The sequence below is a fragment of the Somniosus microcephalus genome, chromosome 2 (genome assembly GCF_052327205.1).
Source record: "Somniosus microcephalus isolate GS21.2 chromosome 2, FLI_Smic_1.0, whole genome shotgun sequence".
Classification (NCBI taxonomy): domain Eukaryota; kingdom Metazoa; phylum Chordata; class Chondrichthyes; order Squaliformes; family Somniosidae; genus Somniosus; species Somniosus microcephalus.
Window position 1 is genome coordinate 391,783,255 of NC_140988.1, and position 21,115 is coordinate 391,804,369.

Below are 21,115 nucleotides of genomic sequence, written 5' to 3' on the forward strand. Positions count from 1 at the left end.
ATGGTGTAGGAGGGAGGGCTTTAGATTCCTGAGGAATTGGAACCGTTTCTGGGGGAGGTGGGACCACTACAAGCCAGACAGGTTGCACCTCAACGGGAACATGACCAATATCCTCGCGGGGGGTTTTGCTAGTGCTGTTTCGGAGGGTTTAAACTAGCTTGGCAGGGGGATGGGAACCTGAGGGTAGAATCAAAAGGGAGAAAAGCTAAGCTGGAAATAGAAGATAGGGGTTCAGGTGAAGGGGTATTTAGGAAGGCAAACAGAAAGGAGAAGGCAATAGTGCAGAGCAACGGCAGGGGTAACGATAACCAGAATGTATCAGGGAGGGGCAGAGCATACAAGCATAAGAGTGCACCAGAAAATAGAGTCAGAGTAAGGGAAAATGATAAGGTAAAATTAAAGGCTCTTCATCTGAATGCACGCAGCATTCGTAACAAGATACTGTAGATGAGTTGACGGCACAAATAGAAATAAATGGGTATGATCTGATAGCCATTACAGAGACGTGGTTGCAAGGTGACCAAGGCTGGGAACTGAATATTCAGGGGCATTTGACATTTCAGAAGGATAGGCAGAAAGGAAAAGGAGGTGGGGTAGCTCTGTTAATAAAGGATGAGGTCACTGCAGTGGTGAGGAATGATATTGGCTCAGAAGCTCAAGATGTAGAATCAGTTTGGGTGGAGATAAGAAATAATAAGGGTAAGAAGTCACTGGTGGGAGTAGTATATAGGCCCCCTAACAGTAGCTATACTTTAGGACAGAGTATAAATCAAGAAATAATGGGGACTTGTAAGAAAGGTACTGCAATAATCATGGGCAATTTTAATCATCATATAGGTTGGAGAAATCAAATTGGCAAGGGTAGCCTTGAGGACGAGTTCATAGAGTGTATGCAAAATGGTTTCTTAGAAGACCAGGACCTCAAATCCAGCACCAAGCTCATGGTCTACAGATACCCGTCCTCCTGTATGCCTCAGAGACATGGACCATGCACTGGAGAGGTACCACCAACACTGCCTTCGCAAGATGCTGCAAATCCATTGGCAGGATAGGCACACCAATGTCAGTGTTCTCGCTCAGGCCAACATCCCCAGCATCGAAGCTTTGACCACGCTCAATCAGCTCAGATGGACGGGTCACATTGTCCGCATGCCCGATACGAGACTCCCAAAACAAGCGCTCTACTCGGAGCTCCGACACGGCAAGAGAGCCCCAGGTGGGCAGAGGAAACGCTTCAAGGACACCTTCAAAGCCTCCTTGAAAAAGTGCAACATCCACACCGACACCTGGGAATCCCTGGCCCAGGACCGCACAAAGTGGAGGAGAAGCATCCGGGAAGGCGCCGAACACCTCGAGTCTCTTCGCTGTGAGCAAGTGGAAGCCAAGCGCAAACAGCGGAAGGAGCGCACGTCAACCCAAGAACCCCACCCACCCGCCCCTTCAACTACCGTCTGCCCCACCTGTGACAGAGACTGTAGGTCCCGCATTATACTCATCAGTCACCTGAGAACTCATTTTTAGTGTGGAAGCAAGTCATCCTCAGTTCCGAGGGACTGCTAAGAAGAAGGTTTCTTAGAGCAATACGTTGAGGAACCAACCTGGGAGCAGGTTATTTTAGATCTGGTAATGTGTAATGAAACAGGATTAATGAATGATCTCATAGTAAAGGATCCCCTAGGAAAGAGTGATCATAGCATGGTAGAATTTCAAATTCAGTTTGAGGGTGAGAAACTTGGGCCTTAAACTAGTGTCCTGAACTTAAAACAAGGGTATGAGGACAGAGTTGGCTAACGTGGACTGGGAAAATAGATTAAGGGGTAAGACAGTCAATCAGCAGTGGCAGACATTTAAGGAGATATTTCATAAATCTCAGCAAAGGTATATTCTAGTGAGAAGGTAAGGCTCTACGAGAAGCAGGAACCATCCATGGCTAACTAAGGAAGTTAAGGATGGTATCAAATTGAAAACAAAGGCATACAATGTTGCAAAGATTAGTGGTAGGCCAGAGGATTGGGAAGTTTTTAGAAACCAGCAAAGGATGACATAAAAAATTATAAAGAGGGAGAAGATAGAGTATGAGAGTAAACTAGCAAATAATATAAAAACAGATAGTAAGAGCTTCTACAGATATATAAAAAGGAAGAGAGTAGCTAAAGTAAACATTGGTCCCTTAGAGAATGAGACTGGGGAATTAATAATGGGAAATAGAGAAATGGCAGAGACTCTAAACAATTATTTTGGATCGGTCTTCACGGTAGAAGACACTAAAAACATCCCAATAATAATAGATAATCAAGAGGCTATAGGGAGGGAGGAACTCAAAACAATCTCTATCACTAGAGAAAAAGTACTAGGCAAACTAATGGGGCTAAAGGCTAACCAGTCCCCCGGACCTAATGGCCTGAATCCTAGGGTCTTAAAAGAAGTGGCTCTCTCAGGTGGACGTAAAAGATCCCATGGCACTATTTCAAAGAAGAGTAGGGGAGTTATCCCTGGTGTCCTGGCCAATATTTCTCCGTCAATCAACATAACAAAAAACATATTATCTGGGCATTTTCACATTGCTGTTTGTGGGAGGTGCTGTGCGCAAATTGGCTGCCGCATTTCCCACATTGCAATAGTGACTGTATTTCATTGGCTGAAAAGCGCTTTGAGACATCTGGTGATCGTGAAAGGCGACAAGTCTTTCTTTCTTTGCTCCTTACTTATTTCATCTATATGTTGCCCCTTGGTGACATCATCCGAAAACAGAGTCAGTTTCCACATGTACGCTGACGACACCCAGTTCTACCTCACTACCTCTTCTCTCGACCCCTCTACAGTCTCTAAATTGTCAGTATATATTAATGATCTAGACAAGGGAACTAGATGTAATATCTCCAAATTTGCAGACGACACAAAGCTGGGTGGGCGTGTGTGCTGTGAGGAGGATGCCGAGAAACTCCAGGATGATTTGGACAGGTTGGGTGATTGGGCAAAAGCATGGCAGATGCAATATAACGTGGATAAATGTGAGGTTATCCACTCTGGTGGCAAAAACAGGAAGGCAGATTATTATCTGAATGGCAATAAATTGGGAGAAGGAGAAGTGCAGCGAGACCTGGGTGTCCTTGTGCACCAGTCGCTGAAGGTAAGCATGCAGGTGCAGCAGGCGGTTAAGAAGGCAAATGGTATGTTGGCCTTCGTAGCGAGAGGGTTTGAGTACAGGAACAAGGATGTCTTGCTGCAGTTGTACAGGGCCTTGGTGAGACCACATCTTGAGTATTGTGTGCAGTTTTGGTCGCCTTATCTGAGGAAGGATGTGCTTGCCATGGAAGGAGTTCAGCGAAGATTCACCAGGCTGATACCTGGGATGGCAAGATGATGTATGAGGAGAGATTGGGACGATTGGGCTTGTACTCGCTGGAGTTTAGAAGAACGAGAGGGGATCTCATTGAAAATTATAAAATTCTGACAGGACTGGACAGACTAGATGCAGGGAGGATGTTCCCGATGGTCGGGGAGTCTAGAACCAGGGGTCACAGTCTAAGGATAAGGGGTAAGCCATTTAGGACAGAAATGAGGAGGGATTTCTTCACCCAGAGAGCGGTGAACCTGTGGAATTCTCTACCGCAGAAGGCAGTAGAGGCCAATTCATTAAATATATTCAAGAAGGAGTTGGATATATTTCTTAAGGCTAAAGGGATCAAGGGATATGGGGAGAAAGCTGGGACCGGGTACTGAAATTGGATGATCAGCCATGATCGCATTGAATGGCGGAGCAGGCTCGAGGGGCCAAATGGCCTACTCCTGCTCCTATCTTCTATGTTTCTATGTCAGACTGCTTGGCCGACATACAGTTCTGGATGAGGAAAAATGTTCTCTAATATTGGAATGACCAAAGCCATTGGCCTAGATTTTCAGTGTGCCGTGAGGCGGGCTTTTAGGCGTGCGGGGGGGCTAAAATCCTGAATTTGGGGTCCCGACACCATCCCGCCCAAAACCCGCCTCCACGTAAGTTCCAAAGGAGGCGGGTACCCGCCCCTCATTGGGACCCGCCGACCCGAGGCGGGAAGGAATTAGTGACAATTAACTACCTGTTAACAGGTAGTTAACAGGCAGTTTTTAGCCTAGTCCCTATTTTGAGGGGTGTCGTGTGGGATTCCCGACGGCTCCAAACCACGCCAGGTTAGAGCAGGCGGGCCGTCGGGTTGAAGGACTTGGAGGGGTCGCGATGTCGGTGTTCAGGTGAGTGATGGGTGCATGAGTGCAAAGGTAAGTGTGTTTGGTGTGTCTAAAGTGATTAAAGAAGTTTAAATTACCTGTACTTACCTTAACAGCCTTTCTTCCTCTAGGCGTCGGGAGTCCATCACTCAGCCGGCACTGAAAGCAGAATGGCTGCGATCTGTCAAAAGTGACAGCCTTCAGCTTTCAGTGCCGTTGTTAGTTCTCACTGAGTCTGCGTAGAAGGACTCAGGTTAGAAGTCAGACTGTCAGTGTTTGACAGCTTCAAACAGCTGTGAAACACTGATATTTCACTTGTCAACACCTCTTGACAGATGAAATTTCAGTCTGTGACGTCACCTGTTGCCGGGTGGCCCTTAATTGGCCTGCTAAGCCCGCTGGACGGGCTCAACAAGGTCAATCAAGGGAAAATCGCGTGGATTGGCCGGACGTCGCTGGAGGCGGGACTAAAACCCGAAAGTTGTAGTCCCGCCTCCTTCCCGACTGCTGAATGAAAATCCAGCCCATTGTTTTCGGTTCCCGCCACAAACTCCGTTCCCTAGCCATTGACTCCATTCCTCTCCCTAACATCAGTCTGAGGCTGAACCACACTGTTCACAACCTTGGTCTCATATTTGACCCTGAAATGAGCTTCTGACCACATATCCGCAGCATAACAAAGACCGCCTACTTCCACCTCCGTAACATCGCCCGTCTCCACCCCGCCTCAGCTCATCTGCTGCTGAAACCCTCATCCATGTTTTGTTACCTCTAGACTTGACTTTTCTAACACACTCCTGGCTGGCCTCCCACATTCCACCCTATGTAAACTTGAGGTCATCCAAAACTCGGCTGCTCGTGTCCTAACTCACACCAAGTCCCATTCGCCCATCACCCCTGTTCTCGCTGGCCTACATTGGCTCCATGTTAAGCAGCGACTCGATTTCAGAATTCTCATCCTTGTTTTCAAATCCCTCCATGGCCTCCCCCCTTCCTATCTCTGTGAACTCCTTCAGCCCTACAAACCCCCCCCCCGACCCCCGAGATATCTGCGCTCCTCTAATTCTGCCCTCTTGAGCATCCCTGATTATAATCGCTCAACCTTTGGTGGCCGTGCCTTCTGTTGCCTAGGCCCTAAGCACTGGAATTCTTGCCTAAACCTGACCGCCTCGCTACCTCTCTTTCCTCCTTTAAGATGCTCTTTAAAACCTACCTCTTTGACCAAGCTTTTGATCATCTGCCCTAATTTATCCTCATGTGGATCAGTGTCAAATTTTTTGTCTTAAAATATTCCTGTGCAGCGTCTTGGGATGTCTTGCTATGTTGTTGTGCCTTGTAGATGGTGGAAAGGCTTCGGGGAGTCAGGCGGTGAGACACTCGCTGCAGAATACCTAGCCTCTGACCTGCTCTTGTTGTCACAGGATTTAGGTGGCTGGTCCAGTTAGGGACAAGAATGTTCTTGCCAGGGAGGGAGTGCAGCGAAGATTCACCAGACTGATACCTGGGACGGCAGGAATGACGTATGAGGAGAGATTGGGTCGATTGGGCTTATATTCGCTGGAGTTTAGAAGAATGAGAGGGGATCTCATTGAAACTTATAAAATTCTAACAGGACTAGACAGACTAGATGCAGGAAGGATGTTCCCAATGGCGGGGGAGTCCAGAACCAGGGGTCACAGTCTAAAGATAAGGGGTAAGCCATTTAGGACAGAGATGAGGAGGAATTTCTTCACCCAGAGAGTGGTGAACCTGTGGAATTCTCTACCACAGAAGGCAGTTGAGGCCAACTTATTAAATATATTCAAGAAGGAGTTCAATATATTTCTTAAGGCTAAAGGGATCAAGGGATATGGGGAGAAAGCAGGGGCAGGGTACTGAATTTGGATGATCAGCCATGATCTCATTAAATGGCAGAGCAGGCTCGAGGGGCCGAATGGCCTACGCCTGCTCCTATCTTCTGTTTCTATGTTTCTGGTCAATGGTGACCCCCAGGATGTTGATGGTGGGGGATTCGGCTATGGTAATGTCATTGAATGTCATGGGGAGGTGGTTAGGCTCTCGCTTGTTGGAGATAGTCATTGCCTAGCACTTGTGTGGCACGAATGTTACCTGCCACTTATCAGCCCAAGCCTGAACGTCGTCCAGGTTTTGTTGCATGTGGGCATGGACTGCTTCATTATCTGAGGAGTTGTGAATGGCGCGGAACGCTGCAGTCATCAGCGAACATCCCCATTTCAGACCTTACGTTGGAGGGAAGGTCATTGATGAAGCAGCTGAAGATGGTTGGGCCCAGGACACTGCCCTGAGGAACTCCTGCAGCAATGTCCTGGAGCTGTGATAATTGAGTTCCAAACATCACAACCATCTTCCTTTGTGCTAGGTATGACTCCAGCCAGTGGGATGTGGGCATCGAGTTGGAGGTAAAGGTAGTTTCTCAGAGAGATTGGAAGTGGGTAGTGGAATATCACAGGTTTCAGTTCTAGGGACCACTTCTATTCAGTGTAAATGCCAATGATTCACCCCCTGAACAGTACCCGTGCTGTACCCCTGAACAGTACCCGTGCTGTACCCTTGAACAGTACCCGTGCTGTACCCCTGAACAGTACCCGTGCTGTACCCCTGAACAGTACCCGTGCTGTACCCCCTGAACAGTACTCGTGCTGTACCCACTAAACAGTACCCGTGCTGTACCCCTGAACAGTACCCGTGCTGTACCCCCTGAACAGTACCCGTGCTGTACCCCCTGAACAGTACCCGTGCTGTACCCCCTGAACAGTACCCGTGCTGTACCCCCTGAACAGTACTCGTGCTGTACCCCTGAACAGTACCCGTGCTGTACCCCTGAACAGTACCCGTGCTGTACCGCCTGAACAGTACTCATGCTGTACCCACTAAACAGTACCCGTGCTGTACCCCCTGAACAGTACCCGTGCTGTACCCCCTGAACAGTACCCGTGCTGTACCCTTGAACAGTACCCGTGCTGTACCCCTGAACAGTATCCGTGCTGTACCCCCTGAACAGTACCCGTGCTGTACCACTGAACAGTATCCGTGCTGTACCCCTGAACAGTACCCGTGCTGTACCCCCCTGAACAGTACCCATGCTGTACCCCCCTGAACAGTACCCGTGCTGCCCCCCTGAACAGTACCCATGCTGTACCCCCCTGAACAGTACCCGTGCTGTACCCCTGAACAGTACCCGTGCTGTACCCCCCTGAACAGTACCCGTGCTGTACCCCTGAACGGTACCCGTGCTGTACACCCTAAACAGTACTCGTGCTGTACCCCCTGAACAGTACCCGTGCTGTACCCCTGAACAGTACCCGTGCTGTACCCCCTGAACAGTGCCCGTGCTGTTCCCCCTGAACAGTACCCGTGCTGCACCCCCTGAACAGTACCCGTGCTGTACCCCCTGAACAGTACCCGTGCTGTACCCCCTGAACAGTATCCGTGCTATACCCCCTGAACAGTACCCGTGCTGTACCCCTGAACAGTGCCCGTGCTGTACCCCTGAACAGTACCCGTGCTGTACCCCCTGAACAGTACCCGTGCTGTAACCCCTGAACGGTACCCGTGCTGTAACCCCTGAACAGTGTCCGTGCTGTACCCCCTGTACAGTGCCCGTGCTCTACCCCCTGAACAGTACCCGTGCTGTACCCCCTGAACAGTACCCGTGCTGTACCCCTGAAGAGTACCCGTGCTGTACCCCCTGAACAGTACCCGTGCTGTACCCCCTGAACAGTACCCGTGCTCTACCCCTGAACAGTACCCGTGCTGTACCCCCTGAAAAGTACCCGTGCTGTACCCCTGAACAGTATCCGTGCTGTACCCCTGAACAGTACCCGTGCTGTACCCCTGAACGGTACCCGTGCTGTACCCCCTGAACAGTGCCCGTGCTGTACCCCTGAACAGTACCCGTGCTGTACCCCTGAACAGTACCCGTGCTGTACCCCCTGAACAGTATCCGTGCTGTACCCCTGAACAGTACCCGTGCTGTACCCCCTGAACAGTACCCGTGCTGTACCCCCTGAACAGTATCCGTGCTGTACCCCCTGAACAGTACCCATGCTGTACCCCTGAACAGTGCCCGTGCTGTACCCCCTGAACAGTGCCCGTGCTGTACCCCCTGAACAGTACCCGTGCCGTACCCCTGAACAGTACCCGTGCTGTACCCCCTGAACAGTACCCTTGCTGTACCCCCTGAACTGTACCCGTGCTGTACCCCTGAACAGTACCCGTGCTGTACCCGCTGAACAGTCCCCGTGCTGTACCCCCTGAACAGTATCCGTGCTATACCCCCTGAACAGTACCCGTGCTGTGCCCCTGAACAGTGCCCGTGCTGTACCCCCTGAACAGTACCCGTGCTGTACCCCTGAACAGTACCCGTGCTGTACCCCCTGAACGGTACCCGTGCTGTACCCCCTGAACAGGACCCGTGCTGTACCCCTGAACAGTACCCGTGCTGTACCCCCTGAACAGTACCCGTGCTGTACCCCTGAACGGTACCCGTGCTGTACCCCCTGAACGGTATCCGTGCTGTACCCCTGAACGGTACCCGTGCTGTACCCCCTGAACGGTATCCGTGCTGTACCCCCTGAACAGTATCCGTGCTGTACCCCCTGAACAGTACCCGTGCTGTACCCCCTGAACAGTACCCGTGCTGTACCCCTGAACAGTACCCGTGCTGTACACCCTGAACAGTGCCCGTGCTGTTCCCCCTGAACAGTACCCGTGCTGCACCCCCTGAACAGTACCCGTGCTGTACCCCCTGAACAGTACCCGTGCTGTACCCCCTGAACAGTATCCGTGCTGTACCCCCTGAACAGTACCCGTGCTGTACCCCTGAACAGTGCCCGTGCTGTACCCCTGAACAGTACCCGTGCTGTACCCCCTGAACAGTACCCGTGCTGTACCCCCTGAACGGTACCCGTGCTGTAACCCCTGAACAGTGTCCGTGCTGTACCCCCTGAACAGTGCCCGTGCTCTACCCCCTGAACAGCACCCGTGCTGTACCCCCTGAACAGTACCCGTGCTGTACCCCTGAAGAGTACCCGTGCTGTACCCCCTAAACAGTACCCATGCTGTACCCCTGAACAGTGCCCGTGCTGTACCCCCTGAACAGTACCCGTGCTGTACCCCCTGAACAGTACCCGTGCTGTACCCCTGAACTGTACCCGTGCTGTACCCCTGAACAGTGCCCGTGCTGTACCCCCTGAACAGTACCCGTGCTGTACCCCTGAACAGTGCCCGTGCTGTACCCCCTGAACAGTACCCGTGCTGTACCCCCTGAACAGTACCCGTGCTGTACCCCCTGAACAGTACCCGTGCTGTACCCCTGAACAGTACCCGTGCTGTACCCCCTGAACATAGAAACATAGAGATAGGAACAGGAGTAGGCCATTCGGCCCTTCGAGCCTGCTCCGCCATTCAATGAGATCATGGCTGATCTTCGTCTGAGATCATAGCTGATCTTACCAGTTCAGTACCCCGTCCCCGCCTTTTCTCCATAACCCTTAATCCCCTTAGCCTTCAGAAATATATCCAATTCTCTCTTTAAAATATTTATTGAATTAGCCTTCGCAGCCCTCTGTGGCAGGGAATTCCACAGGCTCACCACTCTTTGAGTGAAGAAATTCTTCCTCATCTCTGTTTTAAATGATTTGCCCGCTATTTTTAGACTGTGGCCCCTGGTTCTGTGCTCCCCGGCCATTGGAAACATTCTCTCTGAATTCAGCCTGTCCAGGCCTGCCATAATTTTATATGTTTCGATGAGATCCCCTCTCAATCTTCTAAACTCCAGTGAGTACAAGCCCAAACTATTTAATCTCTCTTCGTAGGTCATTCCCGCCATTCCAGGTATCAGCCTGGTGAATCGCCGTTGCACTCTTTCCATGGCAAGAACATCCTTCCGCAGATGGGGCGACCAAAACTGTACACAATACTCCAGATGCGGTCTCACCAGCACCTTGTACAGCTGTAGTAAGGTATCCCTATTCCTATACTCGAACCCCCTTGATATGAAGGCCAACATACCATTTGCCTTCTTAATCGCCTGTTGCACCTGCATGCTCTCCTTCAGTGACTGGTGCACAAGAACACCCAGGTCCCTCTGCACTTCCCCATCTCCCAATCTATTGCCATTTAGATAATAATCTACCCTCCTGTTTTTACCCCCAAAGTGGATAACCTCGCATTTATCCACATTATAGTGCATCTGCCACGTATCCGCCCATTCCCCCAACCTGTCCAAATCGCACTGTAGCCTCCTGACATCCTCATCAGAGCCCACCCCTCCTCCTAGTTTAGTGTCGTCAGCGAATTTGGAAATATTGCATCCAATTCCCTGATCCAGATCATTTATATATATTGTGAACAGCTGGGGTCCCAGGACAGATCCTTGCGGCACCCCGCTGGTCACTGCCTGCCACTCCGAAAACGAGCCGTTTATTCCAACTCTCTGTTTTCTATCCGCCAGCCAGTTCTCTATCCACGTTAATACTTTGCCCCCAATTCCATGAGCCTTAATTTTGCATGATAATCTTTTGTGTGGAACCTTATCGAAGGCTTTCTGGAAGTCAAGGTACACCACATCCACTGGCTCTCCCCCATCTATTTTACCAGTTACTTCCTCAAAAAATTCCAGCAGATTAGTCAAACACGATTTACCCTTTGTAAGTCCATGTTGACTCTGTCCGATCCTTTCCCCATTTGTCAAGTGCTCCGCTATTTTATCCTTAATAATGGACTCTAGCATTTTGCCCACAACCGATGTAAGGCTTACTGGTCTATAATTCCCTGCTTTCTCTCTACCCCCCTTTTTAAATATTGGGGTAACATTAGCTACCCTCCAATCCACGGGTACTGTTCCCGAGTCAATGGAGTTCCGGAAGATGATCCTTAGAGCATCTGCTATCTCCAGGGCCACCTCCTTAAGTACCCTAGGATGTAGTTTATCAGGCCCCGGGGATTTGTTGGCCTTCAGTCCCCTCAACTTACCCAACACCATATCCCTAGAGATACTAATTTCTGTCAGCTCCTCCCTCTCATTAGTCCCTATGTTTGCCGATATTCCTGGGAGGTTATTTGTGTCCTCCTTTGTGAATACAGAACCAAAGTATGAGTTTAATTGGTCTGCCATTTCCTTATTCTCCATTATATATTCTCCCGAATCGGACTGCAAGGGACCGACTTGGGATTTTACCAGTCTTTTCCTCCTGATATACCGATAAAAGCTTTTGCAGTCTGTCTTTATGTTTGCTGCAAGTTTACTTTCGTATTCTATTTTCCCCTTCCTGATTAATCCCTTTGTCCTCTTTTGCTGTATCCTGTACTGCCCCCAATCTTCCGGTCTGGTGCTTTTTTTTGCCAGTTGATATGCCCTTTTTTTTGATTTTATGCTGTCCCTAATTTCCCTCGTTATCCACGGTTGAGTCACCTTTTTAGGTTTATTTTTATGCCAAACCGGTATAAACATGTTCTGGAATTCTTCCATTCTATCTTTGAATGCTTGCCATTGTCTATCCACTGTCAATCCCCCCAGAAACACCACCCAATCAATCTTACCCAATTCCCGTCTCATACCCTCGTAATTCCCTTTATTTAAGTTCTGGACCTTAGTCTCTGATTCAATTTCCTCACTCTCCATCTCGACTGAGAGCTCGATCATGTTATGATCGCTCTGACCCAAGGGGCCTCGTACAAGAAGATTGCTGATAAGTCCCTTCTCATTGCACAATACCCAGTCTAAAATGGCCTGATCTCGAGTCGGCTCCTCGACATATTGGTCCAGATAACCGTCCCGAAAACATTCCAGGAATTCCTCCTCCTCAGAATTTTTACTAATTTGGGTAGTCCAATCAATATGTAAATTAAAGTCACCCATGATGACAGCTGTGCTCTTATCGCACGCTTCTCTAATTTCCCTTTTTATGCCTTCCCTCACCTCCATATTACTATTTGGAGGCCTATATATCACACCCACTAACGTTTTCCTCCCCTTGCTATTTCTCATTTCTACCCATACAGATTCCGTTTCATCCGAGTTAATATCCTTCCTTTCCATTGCATTAATCCCCTCCTTTACCAGCAACGCTACCCCACCTCCCCTACCTTTTTGCCGATCCTTCCTAAATATTGTATATCCCTGGATGTTAAGTTCCCAGCCTTGCCCACCCTGCAGCCACGTTTCTGTAATCCCAATCAAATCATACTTGTTTACCTCTATTTCCACAACTAATTCATCCACCTTGTTCCTAATGCTTCTAGCATTAAGATACAAAGCCTTCAGGCTTGCTTTTTTCACACTCTCATTATGAATTAGTTTGGCCCTTTGTGTTTCTCTCCTTTGCTGTACCCCTGAACAGTACCCGTGCTGTACCCCCTGAACAGTACCCGTGTTGTACCCCCTGAACAGTATCCGTGCTGTACCCCTGAACAGTACCCGTGCTGTACCCCTGAACAGTACCCGTGCTGTACCCCCTGAACAGTACCCCTGCTGTACCCCTGAACAGTACCCGTGCTGTACCCCTGAACAGTACCCGTGCTGTACCCCTGAACAGTACCCGTGCTGCACCCCTGAATAGTATCCGTGCTGTGCCCCCTGACGGGACCTGTGGGAGACTCGGCGGCGGCAATAAAAGCGGCAGCGAGGCCAGGAGAGGCCTCAGAGCAGCGGCGGCAGGCAGCGAGAGGCGGGACCTGTGGGAGACTCGGCGGCGGCGAGGTACAAAAGGCGGCAGCGAGGCCAGGAGAGGCCTCAGAGCAGCGGCGGCAGGCAGCGAGAGGCGGGACCTGTGGGAGACTCGGCGGCGGCAATAAAAGCGGCAGCGAGGCCAGGAGAGGCCTCAGAGCAGCGGCGGCAGGCAGCGAGAGGCGGGACCTGTGGGAGACTCGGCGGCGGCGAGGTACAAAAGGCGGCAGCGAGGCCAGGAGAGGCCTCAGAGCAGCGGCGGCAGGCAGCGAGAGGCGGGACCTGTGGGAGACTCGGCGGCGGCGAGGTACAAAAGGCGGCAGCGAGGCCAGGAGAGGCCTCAGAGCAGCGGCGGCAGGCAGCGAGAGGCGGGACCTGTGGGAGACTCGGCGGCGGCGAGGTACAAAAGGCGGCAGCGAGGCCAGGAGAGGCCTCAGAGCAGCGGCGGCAGGCAGCGAGAGGCGGGACCTGTGGGAGACTCGGCGGCGGCGAGGCCAGGAGAGGCATACCAAACTCCAGTCTGTGAGCTCGGTAGTTGCAGGGAGGTAAAAAGTAATCGGGGTGTGACGTCACCAGGGAGCAGGTAAGTGATTGGTTGGTGAGTATTTCTCTCTTTTCATTACAAGCTTGAATTCTGTGGTGTTAAATTTCTAGGGGCTCTGTTGTGGTGAGGACAGTTGGTAAATAAAGCGCCCTAGAGTATACCTGTAACTGGGGTATTGAATAAATTTTTAGATTAATTAAAGGAGTAAGTCATGGCAGGAGAGCTCAGACCCGTGTTCTGCTCCTCTTGCTCTATGTGGGAAATCAGGGACGCTGCCAGTGTCCCTGGCGACCATGTGTGCGGGAAATGCATCCAGCTGCAGCTACTTGTAGACCGCATTGTGGCGCTCGAGCTGCGGGTGGATGAATTTTGGAGCATACGCGATGCTGAGAGGCTCGTGGATAGCACGTTTAGCGAGTTGTTCACGCCTCAGGGTAGGGCAGCACAGGGGGTGACCATCAGGCGGAGCAACAAAGGCAGGCAGGTAGTGCAGGGAACCCCTGCGGACATCCCCCTTTCAAACAAGTATACCGCTTTGGATACTGTTGAGGGGGATGACTCACCAGGGGAAGGCAGCAGCAGCCAACTTCCTGGCACTGGCGGTGCTCCTGCTGCCCAGGAAGGGGGGAAAAAGAGTGGGAGAGCAATAGTGGTAGGGGATTCTATAGTAAGGGGAACAGATAGGCGTTTCTGTGGCCGTAGACGTGAATCCAGGATGGTTTGTTGCCTCCCTGGTGCCAGGGTCAAGGATGTCACTGAGCGGCTGCAGGGCATTCTGGAGGGGGAGGGTGAACAGCCAGTGGTCGTGGTCCACATTGGTACCAACGACATAGGTAAAAAGAGGGATGAGGTCCTGCAGCAAGAATTTAGGGAGCTAGGTGAAGGATTAAAGAGCAGGACCTCAAGGGTTGTAATCTCTGGATTACTCCCGGTGCCACGTGCTAGTAAGTATAGGAATAGGAAGATAGAACAGATGAATGCGTGGCTAAAGGGATGGTGCAGGGGGGAGGGCTTTAGTTTCCTGGATCACTGGGTCTGCTTCTGGGAAAGGTGGGACTTGTACAAGTCGGACGGTTTACACCTGAACCAGAGGGGAACCAATATCCTTGCGGGGAGGTTTGCTAGCACTGCTGGGGGGGGTTTAAACTAACTTGGCAGGGGGATGGGGTACAGAGTGGAGCTATAGTAGGGGGTGATTTACAGCCAAATACAGAGGGAAAAACAAGTCAGCTGGGAAGGCAAAGCAAATATGTGAAGGCAAAAGAGAATATGGCAGGGCTGGAAGGCATTTATTTTAATGCAAGGAGTCTTGCAAATAAGGTGGATGAACTGAAGTTGTTGTTGAACACATGGGAGTACGATATTGTTGCTATCACGGAGACATGGTTGAGGGAGGGTCAGGACTGGCAGCTCAATATTCCGGGGTATAGAATTTTCAGGCGAGACAGAGGGGGGTGTAAAAGGGGAGGGGGTGTTGCAATATTAATTAAGGAGTCAATTACTGCTGTAAGGAGGGATGATATATTAGCGGGTTCCTCTAATGAGGCCATATGGGTAGAACTTAAAAACAGAAAGGGGGCAAGCACTTTGCTGGGAGTGTACTATAGGCCCCCAAACAGTCAGGGGGAGATAGAGGAACAGATATGTAGGCAAATCTCAGAAAAGTGCGAAAATAATAGGGTAATAATAGTGGGGGATTTCAACTTCCCCAATATAAATTGGGATAGTCAGAGTGTGAAAGGCTTAGAGGGTGCAGAATTCTTAAAGTGCATCCAGGAGAGCTTTTTGAGCCAACATGTAGAAAGTCCTACAAGAGAGGGGGCGGTACTGGACCTAATTCTGGGGAATGTAGCCGGGCAAGTGGTGGAAGTGTCAGTAGGAGAGCATTTTGGCGACAGTGACCACAATTCGGTGAGATTTAAGGTGGTCATGGAAAAAGACAAAGACGGCCCGGAAATAAGGGTTCTAAATTGGGGGAAGGCCGATTTTAATATGATAAGGCAGGATCTGGCCAAATTGGACTGGGAGCAGCTACTTATAGGAAAATCCGCATCAAAACAGTGGGAGACTTTCAGAAGGGAAATAGAGAGAGTACAACGCCAACATGTTCCTGTAAAGGTCAAGGGTGGGACCAACAAGCAAAGGGAACCTTGGATGACAAGGGATATACAAAAATGCATTAGAAATAAAAGGGGGGCTTTTGGCAGTTACAAAAGACTAAAGACGGAAGAAGCCCTAGAGGAGTATAAAAAATGCAGGGGCATACTTAAAAAAGAAATTAGGAGGGCGAGGAGGGGCCATGAAATAACACTGGCGAGCAAAATAAAGGAAAATCCTAAGATGTTTTATAAGTATATTAAGGGCAAGAGGATAACCAGGGAAAGGGTAGGGCCCATTAGGGACCAAAGTGGCAATCTGTGTGTAGAGCCAGATGATGTAGGCAGGGTTTTAAATGAATTTTTTGCATCTGTGTTCACTATGGAGAAAGACGATGCAGACATAGAAATCGGGCAAGGGGGCTGTGACATACTTGAACATATTAGCATCGAGAGGGAGGAGGTGCTAGCGGTTTTAGCAGGCCAAAAAGTGGATAAATCCCCAGGCCCAGACGAGATGTATCCCAGGCTGCTGTGGGAGGCAAAGGAGGAGATTGCAGGGGCTCTGACACAAATTTTCAGAACCTCTCTGGCCACAGGGGATGTACCAGAGGACTGGAGAACAGCTAACGTAGTACCATTATTCAAGAAGGGTAGCAGGGATAAACCAGGGAATTACAGGCCAGTGAGCCTAACATCTGTGGTAGGGAAATTATTGGAAAAAATTCTGAGGGACAAAATTAGTCTCCACTTGGAGAGGCAAGGATTAATCGGGGATAGTCAGCATGGCTTTGTCAAGGGTAAATCATGTCTGACAAATCTGATTGAATTTTTCGAGGGGGTGACTAGGGGGGTGGATGAGGGAAATGCTGTGGATGTGGTTTACATGGACTTCAGTAAAGCTTTTGACAAAGTCCCGCATAGGAGACTGGTCAAGAAGGTAAGAGCCCATGGGATCCAGGGTGCCTTGGCGCGTTGGATCATAAACTGGCTGAGTGGCAGGAGGCAGAGGGTGATGGTCGAAGGTTGCTTTTGTGACTGGAAGCCTGTGTCCAGTGGGGTACCTCAGGGATCGGTGCTGGGTCCCTTGTTGTTTGTGATCTACATAAATGATTTGGATGAGAATGTAAAAGGTATGATCAGTAAGTTCGCAGATGACACGAAAATTGGTGGGGTGGTAAATTGTGAGGAGGAAAGCCTCAGGCTACAGGACGATATAAATGGGTTGGTCAGATGGGCGGAAAAGTGGCAAATGGAATTTAACCCTGAAAAGTGCGAGGTGATGCATTTTGGACGGACAAATAAGGCAAGGGAATACACAATGAGTGGTAGGACCCTAGGAAGTACAGAGGGTCAGAGGGACCTTGGTGTACATGTACATAGATCCCTGAAGGCAGCGGAACAGGTAGATAAGGTGGTTAAAAAGGCATATGGGATACTTGCCTTCATTAACCGAGGCATAGAATATAAGAGCAGGGAGGTTATGATGGAGCTGTACAAAACGCTGGTGAGGCCACAGCTGGAGTACTGTGTGCAGTTCTGGTCGCCTCACTATAGGAAGGATGTGATTGCTTTGGAGAGGGTGCAGAGAAGATTCACCAGGATGTTACCTGGGATGGAGCGCCTCAGCTATGAAGAGAGGCTGGACAGGCTGGGGTTGTTTTCCTTGGAGCAAAAAAGGCTGAGGGGGGACCTGATTGAGGTGTACAAAATGATGAGGGGCATAGATAGGGTAGACAAAGAGGAACTTTTCCCCTTAGTAGGGGGATCAATAACAAGGGGGCATAGATTCAGGGTAAGGGGCAGGAGATTTAGAGGGGATTTGAGGAGGAACATTTTCACCCAGAGGGTGGTTGGAATGTGGAACTCAATGCCTGAAAGGGTGGTAGAGGCAGGAACTCTCACAACATTCAAGAAGCATTTGGATGAGCACTTGAAATGCCATTGCATACAAGGCTATGGACCAAATGCTGGAAAATGGGATTAGACTGGACAGGGATGGATGGGCGGCGCAGACACGATGGGCCGAAGGGCCTCTTTCTGTGCTGTAAAACTCGATGACTCTATGACTAACAGTACCCGTGCTGTACCCCCTGAACAGTGCCCGTGCTGTACCCCTGAACAGTATCCGTGCTGTACCCCCTGAACAGTACCCGTGCTGTACCACCTGAACGGTACCCGTGCTGTACCGCCTGAACAGTGCCCGTGCTGTACCCCCTAAACGGTACCCGTGCTGTACCCCCGGAACAGTACCCGTGCTGTACCCCCTGAACAGTACCCGTGCTGTACCCCTGATCAGTACCCGTGCTGTACCCCTGAACAGTACCCGTGCTGTACCCCCTGAACAGTGCCCGTGTTGTACCCCCTGAACGGTACCCGTGCTGTACCCCCTGAACAGTGCCCGTGCTGTACCCCCTGAACTGTGCCCGTGCTGTACCCCCTGAACGGTACCCGTGCTGTACCCCTGAACAGTGCCCGTGCTGTACCCCTGAACAGTATCCGTGCTGTACCCCCTGAACAGTACCCGTGCTGTACCCCTGAACAGTACCCGTGCTGTACCCCCTGAACGGTACCCGTGCTGTACCCCCTGAACAGTGCCCGTGCTGTACCCCCTGAACGGTACCCGTGCTGTACCCCCTGACCGGTACCCGTGCTGTACACCCCTGAACGGTACCCGTGCAGTACCCCTTAACAGCATCCGTGCTGTACCCCTGAACAGTACCCGTGCTGTACCCCTGAACAGTATCCGTGCTGTACCCCTGAACAGTACCCGTGCTGTACCCCTGAACGGTACCCGTGCTGTACCCCTGAACGGTACCCGTGCTGTACCCCTGAACTGTACCCATGCTGTACCCCTGAACAGTATCCGTGCTGTACCCCCTGAACGGTACCCGTGCTGTACCCCCTGAACAGTATCCGTGCTGTACCCCCTGAACAGTACCCGTGCTGTACCCCCTGAACAGTACCCGTGCTGTACCCCCTGAACAGTGCCCGTGCTGTACCCCCTGAACAGTATCCGTGCTGTACCCCTGAACAGTATCCGTGCTGTACCCCTCAACAGTACCCGTGCTGTACCCCTGAACAGTACCCGTGCTGTACCCCCTGAACAGTACCCGTGCTGTACCCCTGAACAGTACCCGTGCTGTACCCCCTGAACAGTACCCGTGCTGTACCCCCTGAACAGTGCCCATGCTGTACCCCCTGAACGGTACCCGTGCTGTACCCCCTGAACAGTATCCGTGCTGTACCCCTGAACAGTATCCGTGCTGTACCCCTGAACAGTATCCGTGCTGTACCTCCTGAACAGTACCCGTGCTGTACCCCCTGAACAGTATCCGTGCTGTACCCCCTGAACAGTGCCCGTGCTGTACCCCCTGAACAGTACCCGTGCTGTACCCCTGAACAGTACCCGTGCTGTACCCCTGAACAGTATCCGTGCTGTACCCCTGAACAGTGCCCGTGCTGTACCCATGAACAGTACCCGTGCTGTACCCCTGAACAGTACCCGTGCTGTACCCCTGAACAGTACCCGTGCTGTACCCCCTGAACAGTACCCGTGCTGTACCCCTGAACAGTATCCGTGCTGTACCCCTGAACAGTACCCGTGCTGTACCCCCTGAACAGTACCCGTGCTGTACCCCCTGAACAGTATCCGTGCTGTACCCCTGAACAGTGCCCGTGCTGTACCCCTGAACAGTACCCGTGCTGTACCCCTGAACAGTATCCGTGCTGTACCCCCTGAACAGTATCCGTGCTGTACCCCTGAACAGTACCCGTGCTGTACCCCTGAACAGTACCCGTGCTGTACCCCCTGAACAGTATCCGTGCTGTACCCCCTGAACAGTATCCGTGCTGTACCCCCTGAACAGTATCCGTGCTGTACCCCCTGAACAGTACCCGTGCTGTACCCCTGAACAGTACCCGTGCTGTACCCCTGAACAGTACCCGTGCTGTACCCCCTGAACAGTACCCGTGCTATACCCCCTGAACAGTACCCGTGCTGTACCCCCTGAACAGTATCCGTGCTGTACCCCTGAACAGTACCCGTGCTGTACCCCTGAACAGTATCCGTGCTGTACCCCTGAACAGTACCCGTGCTGTACCCACTGAACAGTATCCGTGCTGTACCCCCTGAACAGTATCCGTGCTGTACCCCCTGAACAGTACCCGTGCTGTACCCCTGAACAGTACCCGTGCTGTACCCCTGAACGGTACCCGTGCTGCAACCCCGAACAGTACCCGTGCTGTACCCCCTGAACAGTACCCGTGCTGTACCCCTGAACAGTACCCGTGCTGTACCCCTGAACAGTACCCGTGCTGTACCCCTGAACAGTATCCGTGCTGTACCCCTGAACAGTACCCATGCTGTACCCCCTGAACAGTATCCGTGCTGTACCCCCTGAACAGTACCCGTGCTGTACCCCTGAACAGTACCCGTGCTGTACCCCTGAACAGTATCCGTGCTGTACCCCTGAACAGTACCCGTGCTGTACCCCTGAACAGTACCCGTGCTGTACCCCTGAACAGTACCCGTGCTGTACCCCTGAACAGTATCCGTGCTGTACCCCCTGAACAGTATCCGTGCTGTACCCCCTGAACAGTATCCGTGCTGTACCCCCTGAACAGTACCCGTGCTGTACCCCTGAACAGTATCCGTGCTGTACCCCTGAACAGTATCCGTGCTGTACCCCCTGAACAGTGCCCGTGCTGTACCCCCTGAACGGTACCCGTGCTGTACCCCTGAACAGTACCCGTGCTGTACCCCTGAACTGTATGATTTGTACCTCAGACCATTTCCTCATTGCACAGTGTTCTCAGTATTTATGGAAGTACAAAGGTACTGAGACTTAAACCGTCACTGTTCTTCCTCACCTGAAGCACTACCGTGCTGACTTAAAGTAGCTCCTTTAATCTCGGTGTCCCAATCAGCTCCTGGTGAATGACCAGTGGATGTGTTACCGAGGACAGCTAGCAACGTCCCGCTTCTGAGAGCAATCACAGTGTCACCGGGAGTCTCTTCATTGTCTGCTGCTGAAAGATTTAAAACCTGGCACCAGATCAGCAATACCGAACACACGCTGCTGGCAAACATTGTGAATAATCACAACCTGTTGCTCTCCACCTTGAAGTGCTCTCCCTCTTTAAAACATTTTTCTCTGCCTGCCTTCCTTGTCACTCTCTCTTTCCCTCTGGAGTTTCTCTGTCCTTCGCGCTCTGTCAGTCTGCCTCTGTGTCAGCTTGTTTTTGATTCCATCTGTGTCAGCCTGTGGTTCATGTGAGGAACAACTTTGTAACCGCCCCGGCCTTGCCCAAGTAGAAGGAGGAAGTGAAACATGGAATTCTGAGCAAGAGACAGGTTTGAACAAGTTGGGGGCAGGACCAAGCACTTGAACAGACAGTGCATTCTGCTGCTTCATTGCAACCTCCAACAGCACTGATACTGAAAGCACAGAGGTAGGCTTCTGGCTTCCTGTGCATTACTGAGGGAGTGCTGCATTGTCAAAGGTGCCATCTTTTGGAGTGAAGCTAGGGATAAAGTTAGTGAGAAAGGTATAGAGGAAGCAGAATTCTTAAAATGCATTC

At 51.1% G+C, this 21,115-nt stretch overlaps 1 protein-coding gene across 1 annotated transcript in view; it reads right to left on the reverse strand.

Moving 5' to 3' along the window:
- The window catches only part of LOC147123877 (disintegrin and metalloproteinase domain-containing protein 12-like), a 503,908-nt gene extending 483,117 nt beyond the window's left edge, over positions 1-20,791 (reverse strand). The window contains exon 1 of the mRNA XM_085967584.1: positions 20,405-20,791. Within this exon, the coding sequence (XP_085823710.1) occupies positions 20,405-20,624 (220 nt within the window). The 5' untranslated portion in view covers positions 20,625-20,791. The remainder of the gene's footprint in view (positions 1-20,404) is intronic.
- Positions 20,792-21,115: the final 324 nt, after the last annotated feature.